Below are 17505 nucleotides of genomic sequence, written 5' to 3'. Positions count from 1 at the left end.
GCCACATGTGGAGCATGATCTGCTTACCCTTCCGGAGCACACGAGATCAACCCTAGTCTTTGGTGCGGTTCGTGTTGTGTATTCTTGAGTTTTCTATGCTGTGTCATGATGTGAACTATTTTTTGTCTGTTTGTCCTTTTTATTTTTAGTCATGGCGTTGTCAGTTTATTTTCGATTTATGAGTTTGACTGTCCCTCAGATATCTTTCGTCCCTCTTTTAAGGAGGCTTTTCCGATGATGCATTTACTTGTAGACTTTATATTCATCCTCTACAGTAAAACAAATAATCCACAAATCCTCAAAAGGGACCTTTTAATGATAGGCCATGTCAAGGGAGATATAAAGCAACAAACGCCTATAGCTAGCAGGATCGATAAATTTGTCTTAAACATCTCCGTTATTGATTCCGCGTGGCTTTCAAATTGACACGAGTATCCATTTGGTGTTCATGGTAAATTCTTTGGGGCTATATTAGTTTCATGGAAATTAACAAAGAGCATGGCAACCTTTCCTTGGGGATCTTTAAATGGCTGTCCGACGAAAAAATATATCTGTTCACCAACAAAATATCTTATGTGTACCAAAAGCCGTCAGTGATATCGATCTATTGTTTGAATTGTAAATGTTCATATTCATAATTTGTTTAACGGATTATCATTTTTAATATAGACTTTGATATTTTTTAAGTGTGCTTATCTGAGACCAGGAGTGCATTCCAGCGGATTTCTTTCGTTTACTTTTGCGTACATTTTATACAGACCAGTATTTTTTCAATTGTGTTACTAGTATTTTAGCTGCATGCAACATCTTGAATACTCAGAACAGCGAGAAAAACAATTTAGATTTCAGAAATAAATAGCATTTAGCCATCATGCAACGAATTCCATTATTTTTGTGCAATTTTAAGTCTTAACGCCAAAAAAAAAAGATAAACAGAACAATACGTAAATCATCCAGTATCACCTATAGTATTTTACAACCTTCATTGGTGGTAGTTCATATATGTTTCTGATATTTTTTTTTTATATTAGAATTTGTCCTGAATAATCATCTTTATGCGTTCACAAGTGCGTTTTTCCGCATGTGTTTCAGTTTTTATCATGAAATTTCTTCTGTTACCAAGACAAAACTTTAAATTCGGCCGTTATAAATGTTTTCGTCAGAATTCCATGCTTTATTATCTTATAGCATCAAATTTAATCATTATATTATTATCAAATATCACGTAAAAATTGTGTATTTACAATAAGTAGTTTTTAAGTAAACAAGTCAAGTGGTTTAAACGAGTAAGTTTAGTCGTTAAAACAAGTTAGCTGTGTTGATATTTAAGTCGTTAAAACAAGTTAGCTGTGTTGATAGTTAAGTCGTTATAACAAGTAAGCTTACTCGTTATAACGACTTTAAAATAAAACTCCAATCAAATTTAAACTAAAAAATGCATCTTAGAATTTAAATATCAGGGTCAGCAACCCCAAAACGCGTTGTCTATTGTAACTGAAAATCTTAGACAGATAGATCTTGACATGATAAATATTTTTATCCCAGACTCTAAATGCTTAAGTTTAAGATATATAAGCAAAAATCTACATTTTACCACAATGTTCTATTTTTAGACATGGCGGCTATCTTGGTCATTTGGCAGGGTAATTGGATACTTTTTTGAAACTAGATACCCTAAGGATGATTGTGGCCAAATTTGCTTTAATTTTGCCATTAGTTTAAGATTTTCTGAAAATTAGCGACGACGACGGATGCCAAGTGATGAAAAAAGCTCACTTTACCCTCTGGTCCAGGTGAGCTAAAAAGGCAAAACGGACAAAAAGCAACGGACAAAGAGCAAAAGTGTCGGACAAAAAGCAAAATTATCGGACAAAAAGCAAAACGGACAAAAAGCAACGGACAAAAAGCAAAAGTGTCGGACAAAAAGCAAAATTATCGGACAAAAAGCGAAACGGACATAAAGCAACGGACAAAAAGCAAAAGTGTCGGACAAAAAGCAAAATTATCGGACAAAAAGCAAAAGCGGACAAAAAGCAAATTGCGGACAAAAAGCACCGTATCAAACGAAAATTTTGTTATGAAAGATGTTAAAGGAAGCATGGTTGTCCAATAATCTGTAGATATTGGTTGAATAGCTTATTTATATAATATTTATGACAGTATTTTGGTATGATCCTGAACAGGAATGATGCATGTTTCTTGCTTTTGATATGATAATTTAAATATGGTGATAGATATGATTTTCGTGACTCTGGAAATATTTGAAAGATTTGTCGCTAGTTTTCAAACAACAGAAATCAATCATGAGTGACATTTGAATAATAATAATAATAATAATAATAATAATAATAATAATAATAATAATAATAATAATAATAAAATTAATAATAATGATAATAATTATAATAATAATAATAAATAACATTGAACTATCCATAAACCAGTCCATAGTATATAACCTACAGTTTTGGCATGTCTTATCTTTATCTATTTATTACAAATAGGTTTCATTAAGTGCATTACTTTGATAACTAGACAATCTGTTCACGTCTTGTTGCTTTAGCATGTTTAGTATCAGCACAGAATGAGAGCATGTAAGTTTTATTCGTTTCCATATATAAATATAAGAACAATGTATCCTGTTTATACATTATGATAATCACAATCTATGAAATGTAACTTTTTATCATTATAATATCAGAGCTTAGATGACAAAAAAGAAAAAAGAAATAACATAGGTTTACCTTTGATGACGTAACACAATCAGATAATATTAACCAGTTTTTATACGAAACTTACATGAACTCTTTTTAAAAGTAGCGAAATGTACAATATACGTCAATCTCTTTACAGCTATTACTTATTTTGACAGTTAAGAACTTTGTTAATCTAACACGAACAATTGTCGTTTTTGGCTTTGATCAGTCATAACACTACAAACTAGTAAAAGTCTGAAATGGACTATATCTGTACTGGACTGTACTGATTTTTTACTCGACCAGTCTGAATTGGTCTGACTTTTACTTGACATTACTCGACCCCAGTCTGAACCATACTCGACTGTACTGAATCGTACTAGACCCTCATCTTTGCAATGGAAATTCTGAACTACTACTCGACCATTATGAAACAGTCTTAACCCATTCTCGACCTGTACTCGACCTATTTTTCCAGTCTAAACCATACTTAACCAAAGGTCTGAAAAATATTTGACCAGTCTTAACCATACTGGACCATATAACCTCTACTTTTTAACTGTTAAAATAAATTTCTTTTTAACTGACATATATAACAACAGCCAACGCAATCAATGAATTGTTTAATCTTATATTAAAAATATATCTATTATTATAATTTGGGATATTTTTTTTTATATTAAATATAATTTCGATTAAAAAGAGATAAAATTAAAGAAATTAATAAAATTGTTCTTCGGGTTAGTGGTGAAGTATATAGTGTTACCTCTGCTTGGGTCAAACTCGTTGATAAGATCACACCTTGTCAGAGGTATTAAATTCTAAATAACATTTATCCAAAATTGCAACATCCTATTTAACCTAAATAACAAGGTCTTTCGAACATACTAGATAAGTCATATACGCGTTTAGGAAAATAGGGCTTTCTTTTTACTTGTAAAACACACATGTACTGAGGTAATTTACCATATTAAAGTGTTTTTTTGTATGTTTTAATTTGACAAAACCTACTTAAATTCAAATGAAAGAAATTGTTACTGTTACTTTTGAACACATTCCCTTTTTCAAAAAGGTTATCAAGGATTGCTAGGGAAATTCTATTATCATGATCATATTAAATTCTTGGTTTAACAAAACTAAACAAAGGTCTCATTTTTTTAAAATGTTTTTAGTAGCTTTATATACATTTTTGTATAAATATTAATAAAAAAACATATTCACTAAACTCAACTGACACAGTTATTTTATACTAGGCTTAAGTTAATGGTGAAAATAGTCCAGTTAACATAAAATACTTCTGAAACTTTCAAAATGTTTTGAATATCATTAAAAATATTAAGGAAAGTAAACAAGATGGCCGCCAGTGTAGTTGTGAGCTAAACTAGCTCTGCAGTTTTGGCAGTGTTTATAGTGATTTTTGATATTTTCATGAGATAAAATTTATACCAGAGTGTTCAACTTTTGGAATACAACCTGGTTTTGGGCTTATTTATGGACATAATTTCAATTTGTGAAAGATACAGTTTATAGAAACTTTATTCTATAGTGAAAACAGTTTTGAGTGATTACTATTCAGTGTATTGAAAGTGAAAACCTAAACATGCCACCACCTCTGGTCAATAAGATAAACATCAAGGACAATAAGAAAATTAAGAACAAAGATGGAAATAAAACAGTTCAGTCTTTATTAGGACCAAAGAAAGATCAACAAATAGCTAATCAAGGAAATCCACCACCAAAGCGTGACAAAAGAACTTTCTCAGATGTGTCAGAGGAGAGCCTTGAGGGTTTGGATTTAATTAGTATTCATTCAGATTTAAAGGACATAAAAAAAAAGCCTTCAAGATACTGTTAAAAAATCTGACCTGAATAATCTTGTCAAACAAAAGGACTTAAAAGATCTTGTGACAAAGCTTTTGTCTACACTGAAGGAGTCAATCACTGAGGAATTTAACACCAAATTGAGGGAAAGAACTGGAAAGTTGAAAGATGAGATAGATGCTCTTTATATAGACAATGAGAACTTCAAAAAGAGACTTAGAACAAAAGATAGGCAAATAGAAGAGCTTCGGGAAAAAGGGGAAGATTGCAACCATAGGTCCATAGATGCACTTAAATCTGCAAACTATAATGAACAGTACTCCAGGAAACATAATATAAGAATGGTGAATTTTCCAAAAAAGAGAAATGAGAACTTACGAGATGTTTTCGTAAAAATGGTGAAGAAAGAAGGTAACATCAAACCTGTGATAGCAAAGGTCCGTATCACAGAAATTAAAATCAAGATAATGAGAAATAAGAAGGGTTTGAAGAATGACATTAAATTTCATAACGATATAACCCGAAGAAATCTTGGACTATTAGCTAGACTAAATACAAATGTGATGCTTAATAATGCCTGGTTTTACAACTGTAGTGTATATGGTAAATTGAAGTATTGTACTGCTTTTGCTGTCTGATTGAACATATTACTTAATGAGTATTGATAATAATATTACAGTTTTATCTATGAATGTGAGGGGCATATTTTCGAGCAAGAAAATGAATTGGGTAATACATGAATTTTCAGTCACTGCAACAATAAAAGTGCTGGTGTTAGTGTGATGTTTAACAAAGGTCTAGATTTTAAAATTCTTGATTCTAAGATAGACCAGAAAGGTCGTTTTATTGTTTTAGACTTATCATTATATGAACAAAGGCTAACCTTTGTTACTGTTTATGGATTTAATACTGATGAACCATCATTGTTTAGTGACATTTTACATAACATCTCTTGCTATACTAATACTAGTATCTTGATGTGTGGTGACTGGAATGTTGTACAAGATTTTCATATGGACACTTATAATATTCTGCACAATAGACATGATAGAAATTTGAAATCTCGTAATAAGATTGAAGAAATTCCACAACCTTTTGAACTTTTAGATCCATGGAGAACCTGTCATCAAGATGACAAAAAGTTTACTTGGCGTCAAACCTCCCCTATCAAGCAGAGTCGATTAGATTATTTTTTAGTGAGCGAAGACTCATTTTCACTTATGAAAATGCAAAAATTATACCTGGATACAAAACCGATCACTCAGTCATTGTTTTCACATTTTCTGCCAGTCTTGATAAAAGGGATAAGGGATATTAGAAGTTCAATTCACAGTTGTTGAGAGATACAGTATATGTTGAAAAGATAAAGATGTGTATTAAGGATACTGTTTCTGAGTTCTATCTTTCAGACAGTAGAGATGACCTATTTCATGTACAATTTTTTTGTTACGATCAATTTTTTCTTGAAGTACTGAAGATGAAAATCCGATCCTTGTTCTTAACACACAGTATACTGTAAACCAACTTATTTTCGCGAGCGATTTATTTTCGCGACTTTCGCGAATTGAAAACCAACGCGAATATAAATCGTCGCGAATATGTAAACCTTGGATCTTTCCTTATTAAACTGCATCAAGTAAATCAGAAAATCGCGAAATTAAATAGCCGCAAAGTGGTCAAGAAAGGGTAAAACGCGAAATAAAGTATCCGCGAAAATAAGTTGGTTTACAGTATCTAAATCAAAAGAAGAAAAAAGAGCTACTCTGAAACTTGAAGAAGATATACAAAATTTAGATATTATTATGAATACAGCCCCTACTGAAGCTGTACAGACCAATTTAAATGATAAAAAAGTAGAGTTAGAATCCATGCGAAAGCAGAAGTTAGAGGGTTAACTTTAAAGGTCCCGGGAAAACTGGCATGAAAATGGTGAAAATGTTCCCAATACTTTTTAAAATTAGAAAATAGAAATTTCATAAAAAAGACAATGGTTGAAATGATTGGTGATCAGGGTAATCATATATCTGACCAGTCCACGATTCTCTCAGAACAAAATAATTTTTATAAAAAAAATATTCAAAGAGAAAAATTGATTGTTCGAGTGAAAGCTTTTTTTCTCATGATGTTGCCATTACCCAGGAACAACATTACCTGTGTGAGGGTAACTTGATATACGAGGAATGTACTTTAGCATTGAGTAAGATGAAAAATGGGAAATTCCCAGGAAGCGATTGATTTACTGTCGATTTTTACAAATCCTTTTGGAGAGATCTTGGACCATTTGTTTATCGATCATTATTCTATGGATATGAATCTGGACTTTTTTTCAGATTTTGAATATCAAAGTGTCATAACTTGTATACCAAAAGAAGGAAAAGATAGGCGATATATTGGTAATTGGCGACCTATCAGCCTATTAAATACAGACATTAAGATAGCTTATGCCGCTATAGCAAACAGAGTTAAGTCTGTATTACCATTTATTATAAGTGACACTCAAAAGGGATTTATCAAGGGGAGATTCATTGGAGAGAATACTAGATTATTGTATGATTTGATGCATTATCTTGAAGATCACAGCATGAGCGCCTTACTTTTATTAGTTGAAAAGGCATTTGACTCTGTTGACTGGGTATTTTTACAAAAAGCATTTAAAAGTTTAATTTTGGTCCTTCGATGTGCAGATGGTTTGAGACTCTCTACAAAAGTGCTAAAAGTTGTGTCATCAACAACGGCATTTTTTTTCCAATCTTGAGAGAGGTTGCATACAAGGTGACACGCTCTCCTCTTATTTGTTTGTTATTGGTGTAGAGTTATTATCGTTGAAACCTAAGTCAAACCCCAATTTAGGATTGGTAACAAAAAATATTCTGATCAAATATTGTGTCCTAATTACAATCTTATGTGGTCACACACAAACTTTAGACTTTTAGGAATAGATTTTTCGCTCGATTTAAAAAGAATTCTTGATATTAATTTTAGAAAAAAGATTAAAGAGGTTTCAGCTTAACTAAAAAGCTTGAAACATAGAAAATTAACATTACTAGGTAAAATTACTGTAATTAAGACTCTGGCATTGCCAAGACTGATTCATTTGTTGACTCAGCCCTGCCGAATTTACCTCACTAACAATTAAATAAGCTGAGTGCTATGTTTTTTAATTTCATTTGGAATGGTAAGACTGATAGAGTAAAGCGTATTACTCTTATTGCAGATTTTTCACAGGGAGGATTAATTATGGTGCATTTGTACATATCTTAAATTATCTTGGGTAAAGAGATTTTTATCAAATTTAGAATGTTCTTGGCAGAATTTATTACTAGCAGAACTAAAACAGTTAGGTGGTGACAGAGTCTTTACATTACAAATGGATAAGATTAAAGAAATTTCTAATTGTGTAAAAAATCCATTTTGGAAAGTCATATTTGAATGTCTACACATGGCAAAGTCTTATACAAAGTTATGTGTTCCAGAAATTTTGTCATTGGATATTTTAAACTTTATACCACTATCTGAATACCCAGTTTATATGAAATGGAAATTATATGGTATACAGTTTATAAGGGACATTGTAGATAGTCAATGTAAATCACTACTAACATTCCAAAATGTAAGGCAAAAACTTAATTTGGAAATTTTTTTGAGATACTATAGTTTATTATCTAACGTTCCAAAATATATCAAAAATACATCAAAGATTATTGTGATTTGAACTTAGAAAATTTTGTTCCTGTTGATGCATTTTCTAAAAGGATCTTGGAAAAAAAGAAGTTAAAATGTGTATACAGAGATCTTGTAGATAAAGTATGCATACTCCCATATGAGATTTTTTTAAAATGGGAGGATGTAACAAATTCTGAAATCTCAGAATGGTCTAAGTATTTTTCTCTTTTGAAAAGATGATGTAGGGATACATATTTAAAGAACTTTCAATATAAAATATTACATAGAATTATACCTACCAATACATTTTCTTTTTTGAGATTATCAGCTGTTTTTTAATGTATTTTAAAGATGATATCCATAATTAAGTTAGTGTTGATAAATATTGTGTTGAAGTTATATTATGATTGATTATTGTGAAACTATAATGTCAATACTATATATATTGAGTAAATTTTTGATTTCAAGTTGTTGTTCAAATTTCATGTTTTTCAAAAACATTTCATTAATTGATAAAATTCAGTTGGTAGATTAGGTCTAGGTTGATTAAGACTTGGTCGAGTAAGGTTCAGACTAGGTCGAGTATGCTTCAGACTAAGTTGAGGTTGCATTTCTGTTAATATTGACAGTGCAATTTCCAATAGGATCTTCCTTTACGGCTAAAACTGTACAACTTTTACTATGAAGTTTTGAATTTTTTTTTTCAAAAGTTCAAATGCACCACAATTTTTTTCCAAGGTCAAAACATAGGGCTGTGCGGCATATTTTCAACGTTTACATGCCCTGAACTTTTCAAGTTTAAACTAAAACTAATTTTCATAAATACCCCTACCTCGCATGAAAGGTTACCACAGACTTCAAAAAATCAATATACACATATAAATTTACTGGTAACATTTCCAAGCTATGTTTCTGTGAGATGGAACACAGAGAGCATAGCTGGAAGCCAGTATGTATTTCTATGATTATTCAAGATCTCCCCAAAAGAGATGTGTTTTGAGAGACAGCTGTTTTTACAAATTGCAACTTTGAGTATGGTTCAGACTAGGTCGGACATGGTTCAGACTCGTATAAAATGATTAAATACTGGCCGAGTACAAGTTCAGACTGTTTTGTATTGTTCAAACTTCAGTCGAGTATTATCAACTAAATTTCAAGTCGAGTACAGATAAAGGCCATTTTAGACATTAGTCATGATTAGAATATACTTTTATGAATATAAATAAAAAAAATAAAAATTGATAGTCTTGTATGTACTTTCAATGTTTACCCAAAAAACCATAGTCAGGTGGTGATTGTAGGGGTATTGTTAAATCCTGACTATTGAAAAACAAATAAAAGATAAAAAAAAAAACATTAAAAATATTTATCACAATTCTTTTTTGATTGATTGATTGATTGTTGGTTGCTTAACGTCCAGTGGCAAATATTTCATGCATATTCAGGACGAGAACAAGTTCACAACAAATACAAAGGGTAGGTTGATACGATAGAGGCCATCTGGGATGATGGTCGGGTTTTCGACTGCCACTGAAAAATGAGGTATCTTGGATAGGGACCGAAATTTTGCCTTGCAATAGGCCACCTACGGACCCCTCAAAAGAGTTGTTGCAAGGGTTCTTAACGTGCAAAGAGCGTGCTACTCTCTTTACACGAGGCATCGGATTTATCATCCCCTTCTGACCGGACGTGACTGAGAACTTGATACATCCTGCGCAGCCAAACGGACGCCCCACTTCCGCAAGCGTTTTACTGCCGGTCGGTAGAAGACCAAGTGACCATATTTCTATACCCCAGTCACCCTTGCTCATTCTACTGAAGTCATATATGACGCTTCAAAATGATGCAATAGAGCCATCAGTAGATAGCCGAATAGGAAATACATATCAAGGTAGAAAAACTAAAACTGTGGGAATCAAAGTAAAGAGGACCGCGACAGGGTAAATATCTCCTGTTTTGCATCACCGCCATGCACATTGGTCCACACAATAATGACGTCTATTCTGTTTTCTTGAAAAATCTTCCTGAAATCTCAAACAAATGTCGCTTAGGCCACACCAATTTAATTTCTTGTTCTACGGATTTTTGGACTCCAAAATTTGGGGCGAGCGAGCGATTTGAAAATTTTAATAAAAAAATATTTATTTTGCAAATTTTTGAGGCGAAGCTTGAAAAGTAAAGGCGAGCGATTATATATTTTTTTTGTAAACATAAAATAGTAGGTTTTGACAATATTAAAACTTGATTTATCACTTGTACTTTGACATTTCTTTAATTTCTGAAGTTTTTTTTTCCTGTTCACCAAGATATACTTAAATCTGGTCTATGTATGTGTGACTGACAATGAGACAATTCTCCATCCAAGTCGTAATCAGTTTGGGGGCAACCCCTTAATGATATAAATATCCCTTTTACATGTTTTATGAGGGATCAATAGAAGTTATAATATATTTGTTTGTATAAAAGGGCTCATATTTTCTCAAAGAACTATATACATGTATCTATCTGGTATTGAATGGTCAAAACATGTCCAAGAATTTTGTAATATTCCTGGACTCTAACCATGTTAAATTAACACATTTACTTTAACAGTTTAATATTATTCAAAATAAGTGGACCTCTCTTTTAGAAAAAGTTGTTTTAAATATGATGCAACTCTCCTCTTTTTGAGTACAAAATTCAAAGTTTTCAAAGGTTTTGTATAGAAGAACTATACAAATCCTTGGTATTTCTATTTTCTTTTCTACATCAGTAAAATGACCCCTTGTCTGAGGGAGGGTTGTTCTCAACCTGATAATAACAAACACAGGTCAAAGTACGGCCTTTTACACAGGGCTTTGATACAGACCAAACAGCAAGCTATAAAGGATCCCAAAATTATTAGCGTACACAATTCAAACAGGAAAACCAACGATCTAATTTATATATCCAAACGGGAAAATACCAATGAACAACATCAACAAACGATAACTGCTGAACGACAGGCTCCTATATCAATCAGGACAGGTGCATAAACATGCAGCGGCTATAGATAGTTTTGTTTCGCCAGCATACAATATAATTGCAGTTGAAGGCAAATTCTTCAGAAGTTCTTTGTACTTTATCCTCTAACAACAAACATATTTTGATAGGGAATATAAGTAAGGGGGAACGAAACCAATTTGTTGTTCTTTACAGGTATTTCCGCTGTTATAAATTTATCGGAGCATAATATTTACAAAAATAAAGGTGCGAGAAATGGACATGATTACATTTCCGGATGCGGGAAGCGGGAATATAAAAAAAAATAAAAAATTCTGTTTTGAAAAAAATAGGTGCGGGCGGGTCCGTCGAACAAGGAATCAAATTGGTGTGGCCTTAACAAACACAAAAACACATCATAAGTCAACGAATATGTGATACTAATTGTGTAACTGATGTGGTGTATATGCATGTCTTTTTCCCACTTAATTTTGTGAGTCTTACTGATCATGCGTACTACATACAACCACCCTCAACGAAAAAATCTTATGTTTGTATGCACAAATCGTTCCTTGTCGGAAACGCTTAATCACAAACCACGGTAGTGGTAAATATATCTGATTTTTTTCTTTTCTTTTACAGCAAAAGGTTTGATGCTAGGCGGTGTGATACTGCTGTCGATACTAGCGAACATTATAAGTAAATATAAATAGTTACTTTCTATTAAAAAAACTGCCTGTGAATTAATACCAAAATTCAAAAGGTATATTTAGAATTAAAAGTAAAAAATTGCTAACAACGCTATAGCAAAACATCAAGAAGAAAAATAGATGAAAAGACACAAAAAACCTGCAAAATCGAAAAAAAAAAGACTATGCATCACGAACCCTATCAAAACCAGGAATGATCGCTTGTTTTCAAGAAGGGGTAATCAGATCCTGCTCCACATATTGCACCAGTCGTGTTGCTAATATAAGTACAAACCTTGTAATAAGTGTATGTTAGTCCTCATTTGAGAAAGAGAAGGTCAATAGCTGTCAACCAACTCGTAATGGTCTTGAAGCCGCAATCCTCTTTCAAAGAAACTATTATATAAAATGCAATATCTAGAATATCGTATCAACTGTGAATTATATACTCCATATGCAAGTACTGTAGAGATGGTGCTACATAGACATTGAGAAGCTGGAATTTTTTTGGTATTCAACCGACACTTATTGACAGTGCTATTATAACATAACGCAAGCCTTTTCCCCATAAGAGGTACCACTTAAAAAGAAATATATTGCAAATCTGGTTAAATATTCAATACTTGTTAGATAGAAAAAAAAAATACATCTAATTTGAATTTTGTTTATACACGGTAAAACATATTTGTTTTAAATATATGTTGAGTTTGCGGAATTTACAATCTAGGTGAGTAATCTAACTGATAACATCGCACCGCTCATGCAACATATCTCAAGACTTGTATTTGTCGTGATAATTAACACAACTATTGAGGGGAAATTTTCCCGAACTTGATTTCAGATTATGTGTGTATGTGTGTGTGGATTCCTTTTTCTTTAGGTTGTTGGAGGTTCTTGTTTCTTTAACTTTTTCTTTACATGAAGATATACATTAACTTATCATACTTAGATATTCAGCTGAAAATAGAAGATATATACATGTTAAACAAGTTATTGTTTCTAATTTGTCAATTTATAGTTAACATTACACATATCTTTAAACTCACGACTCCGGCTGGTCCACTAAGCTGTTGTCATTTCTTTAATGTATACAACCTACTCTGTCAACATCTTTCGACTTGCTAATATATGATTTCCAATACGGTAACGATTCAATAGTTTTATAATAAATGTCGAGTTATAAAATACATTGACTTGTTTTTAAGACAGCGAACGAATATGTTTTTCATGCACCGGAATGAGACCAGATGAAAAATGTCAACATGCTATCAGTTGTGATAAGGATGAGGTAATTATTTAGTGAAGTAGCAAGAACATTAATTGATATCATACAATCATGTATCTTACTATGTATCAATTTCTGAATATTTCTAAGTAACAAAGAGAGTTTATAATATAATATAGAATAATCTTATGAATTGATTATTAACAGTAAGTAAATAAGTGTAAAAAAAATGCGATGATACTTCAATCAGGATTAAAAGTTATCTAAATCAAGCCAGATCTAGTGGTTGTTTTTAAGATCAAATAAAATAACACAAATATTGGTTATAATTTTAGTTGCAATACAGAATGAAATTAAAGCTTCTCATTTTAATAATGATTTTATCTCTTCGAACCTGACTTTTAAAGTGTTTAAGAACAAAGGTTTCTTGACATTCATCTTTTTATTATCCCTAAAGAAGATAAGCAATGTTTTGGAAACACTATGTTTAGAGAAGTTCGTCCTACATGTAGCTATAATTTTATGTTTTTACTTTGACACAATTCAAAATTAAGGAATACAAGAACATCCTCGCAAAATCGCGGGCCTTTAGAGCGTATGTGTAGTGTTGTAGGATATTTTTTAGTAAAAGAATTACAGAAATGGTATCAAAAGTGATAGGTTCTTAAGCACAGCACAATTGTTTTAGCTCTAGCTCTATATCTTTTTATTTTGTGTTTCCCCCATTTTAACGTTTGTATAAGGTTTTGTTTTCTAAAACAATTTGAAGTCCGACACCAAAAGAGGAATCTGGTGTAAATAATTAGGTACCGTGTCTTAATTTTTTTCTCCACATAACGTTAGGAATGTTGAATGAATGAATCTAAGAAAAAAAAAAACAGTTATTAAATCTAAAAGTAGTAAAAGCGTAAACTCAAGTTGTGAATATTTTCTTTAAAATGAATTTTGTGGAATAAACCGCTCCTCTGTATCTATATTGATCAGAAATGTCAAACCATATCATAATAAAATAGGATAATTAAGACTTCGCGAATGCGCGAAATGCTTATCATTAGATAGTATGTATTTATCTTAATTAATACGTAACGCTCGTGCACTAGATAAGCTTTATCAACAAAGATGTGATCAAAGCAAAAACTATTATAAACTGTACAAAGTAATAAGGAGAACAGATAAAACCTATATATACATTTATCATATGTTTAGTGGTCATCATCATGAATTGGATGTCCAATGAGATGTGTCTCAAACGTTTTTTGGTTCTAAGATTATTTTTTTATGTAGTTATCAATCAGAATGGTCGTCTGATATCTGGAATTGTCGATAGTGACATTTTGGGTACTGATTCATTTAGCACTTGATGCATATAAATAAGAAACGCTAATCCTTTATCTTTATAATACGAACAGTTTGCAAGGTCTATAATTTGGTTTCATTTCAGTCCAGGCTTATTAGGTCTTTCCTCTTTTCCGTGGATAAACATATCTATTGCGTTTCTTCTGATTATTTTGTTTTGTCCGCCTAACTTTTTTCCTTCGCTTTATAGATGTTTTGCAATATGATGCTTAGATATTTGAAATATGATATCGCACAGTTTGTACGCTTTTGTAACTAACATTGCGTTACCGAATACTTTTCCATGTAATGGTTATCTCCGCGAAAACTGTTTTCCTTGTTATTTCTAAATTCCTCAACCGTATAAGGAAACCACAATTTTTTTTTCTGAATATATTCTCAGGATGTTTCGTTTAATTTTGACCGAAACTGTATAACTATTCCATATAAGAGATATTTCCCCTGTTGTATTTGATATAACTGAAATGTATTTGTAACTAGAAAAAATAAGTGATAGAGGTCTGGGGTCTCTGGATTTGAGGTCCTTCGTCTAAAAAATTGAAAAGAAGTCAAGGTCAAAGGTCAAGGTCATGTTCAAAATTTTGATTTTGACTTGTTATCACTTATTTTTAGAAATCTTATAAGATATCGATAAAATATTTTCACAGATTTGTTAGTTGTGACATGTCGTAGCATGTAAATTTGATTTGAAAGGGTACGTAGACATTTAATGGGAGCTTTTCCCCTTTTATATATAATATTAGTGTATGGTAATATAACTCATTAACAATTTATAGTAGAGGACTTTTAATTTGAGACCATTGTTTCATGACCTTTAAATCGTGGTCAAGATCAAAACTTGATTTGACGTTCTAGATTTTGACCTTTACTTTAATTTTTAATTGATGCATAATAAACCTATTGGACTTTGTGCATTAAGTTGCAAACATATGACCTAGAAGACATCAACTGGAAATGACCTTTTGTACACCGGAAGTAGCCATTTTTTTTCGATTTTGTAATGTAATAGTAAATAGAACCATATATTTTTAGAATCAGTGTCGAGTAAACTATCAAATGAAACCGAAATTGTCATAAATCAAACCGGAAGTAACAACTTATTTCCCCTATTTCAGACAAAAATATGTAGAAACCATATATTTTTTAGTTCAACGTACAAAAGGTTATCATTTGGCACTGAAAATTACATTTCTAACTGAGTTTTATTATTTTAACATCAAATATATGGTATCGGGTGGAAAGACTTCAATTGTTCTCTGAATTTGATCTTGTTATTAAAATTTCATTTCACTGCATGAATAATGAGTGTCTTTGTTAAACACGATGCTTTACCCTATAATCTGCACATTCAGAATGAAACCTATACACGTGAGAAAAATCGACGAAAATCCACACTTCAGACCACAACTCACAATATACAAAAATATTCAAAATTAGCCATACTAATCCAACTCTAAACTGGATATATTTTGTGGATTATATGCTGTTACCAAACATATTGTTTCTGAAAAAGGGAGAAGGTTTGGTACCATTAAAACGTTTAATCCCGTTGCAAATGTTTGCACCTGTCCTGAGTCAGGAATCTGATGAACAGTAGTTGTCGTTTGTTTATGTAATTTATACGTGTTTCTCATTTCTCGTGTTTTATATATATTAGACAGTTAGTTTTCCCGTTTGATTGTTTTTTTTTATTACACTAGTAATGTTGGTGCCCTTTAAAGCTTGTTGTTCGGTGTGAGCAAAGGCTCCGTGTTGAAGGCCGTACATTGACCTATAATGGTTTACTTTTATAAATTGTTATTTGGATGGAGAGTTGTCTCATTGGCATTCACAACACATCTTGTTACCAAACATAAATGTTGTTCAAATGTAGTTATTTAAGTTATCCTTCAATTTTAATTTTCAGATTTGTTTTGTTCAGAAATACTACACACATGGAAATGGAACTAAATACGATGTTGGTTGTACATTTCAGGAGGTAATAAAACCTTGGTATTGTTGGACATCTTGTTTTTATCAACATAACTGCAATTGGTGGCATAGTAGAGACACTGTGACCGAAATATGGTTACAATCAAAAAAAATATCATATTAGTCGTGGCAATCAAACAAATCAAAAATGGAAACAATATCAGAATATTTTTCAACCTCAACATAAGTATAATATTTAGTATATAATTGCTGGACTGGTAAATAGATTCAAATAGATAGGCAATAGATACTAGAGGGACATTCATACTCAAGACAAAAATAAACTGACACCGCCATGGTCTAAAAACGAAAACGAACAACAGACAAACAAATGTACACAACATAGAAAAAGAAATCTGAGCAACACAGACCCCAACACAAAGCTAGCGTTGATCTTAGGTTCTCAGGAAGTGTACGTTTAACATCTTTTCTCTTGCTTGATTTGGTAATTCTATACTACTTTAATATTCTGCATTTCTTTTATAAATTATTTTTTTAGATGTGCCAAAAGGATGTTGCTGGACATATAGTAGGAAAGAGAAATGAACACGCCCATATCCTATGCCAGAAATGCTGTAATGATTCTAATGTCTGCAACGATGATCTTTCATGTCAAAATACAATGTTAGGTATGCAATTCCGTCATTTTGAAACTGTTGGTCTTAAGCAATAATGCATAAATTCTAAGACCGTGCGTATTTTGAACGAGGAAATAGAACCAGATTTAAATAAATAAGGTAATGGTTTTGTGGTACATTGCATACTTAAGGTGGTATAGGAGTCGTAATTAAAATGATAGAATTTGTTCCTACTTTGCCAAAACGTAATATATTTATATATGTTCGAAAATATTATAAAAATATAATGACAACGCGCATTTTCTCAAGCTGCAGGTTGTGACAAAATAACTCATTTTGTATGGATTATACAGGAAAAAAAGTTATGTGATCAGAATCTTAACTAAATGAAAGAGTGTGAAGATAAAATACGAGAAGATAGCTTTTTGAAATTTTTTTGAGAATATCAAAAGAAAGGTAGGGTCACCGTACGTTTTCCAGCTAAAATACAAAATAGGAAATTCCATCTAGTCTTTTTCAGAAAAAAACATTATATCAGAGTTATC

The 17505-nt window shown here is 31.7% G+C and overlaps 1 protein-coding gene across 1 annotated transcript in view; it reads left to right on the top strand.

The window, feature by feature from the left end:
• Nucleotides 1-4296: 4296 nt before the first annotated feature.
• LOC143052057 (uncharacterized) overlaps nt 4297-17505 on the top strand; it is a 51556-nt gene continuing 38347 nt past the window's right edge. Inside the window, exons 1-5 of the mRNA XM_076225029.1 lie at nt 4297-4483; nt 11784-11840; nt 13036-13118; nt 16318-16389; nt 16882-17011. Coding sequence (XP_076081144.1) covers nt 4297-4483; nt 11784-11840; nt 13036-13118; nt 16318-16389; nt 16882-17011 — 529 coding nt within the window. The remainder of the gene's footprint in view (nt 4484-11783; nt 11841-13035; nt 13119-16317; nt 16390-16881; nt 17012-17505) is intronic.

The sequence above is a fragment of the Mytilus galloprovincialis genome, chromosome 11 (genome assembly GCF_965363235.1).
Source record: "Mytilus galloprovincialis chromosome 11, xbMytGall1.hap1.1, whole genome shotgun sequence".
Taxonomy (NCBI): domain Eukaryota; kingdom Metazoa; phylum Mollusca; class Bivalvia; order Mytilida; family Mytilidae; genus Mytilus; species Mytilus galloprovincialis.
This window is presented reverse-complemented; position numbering and strand designations above follow the sequence as displayed.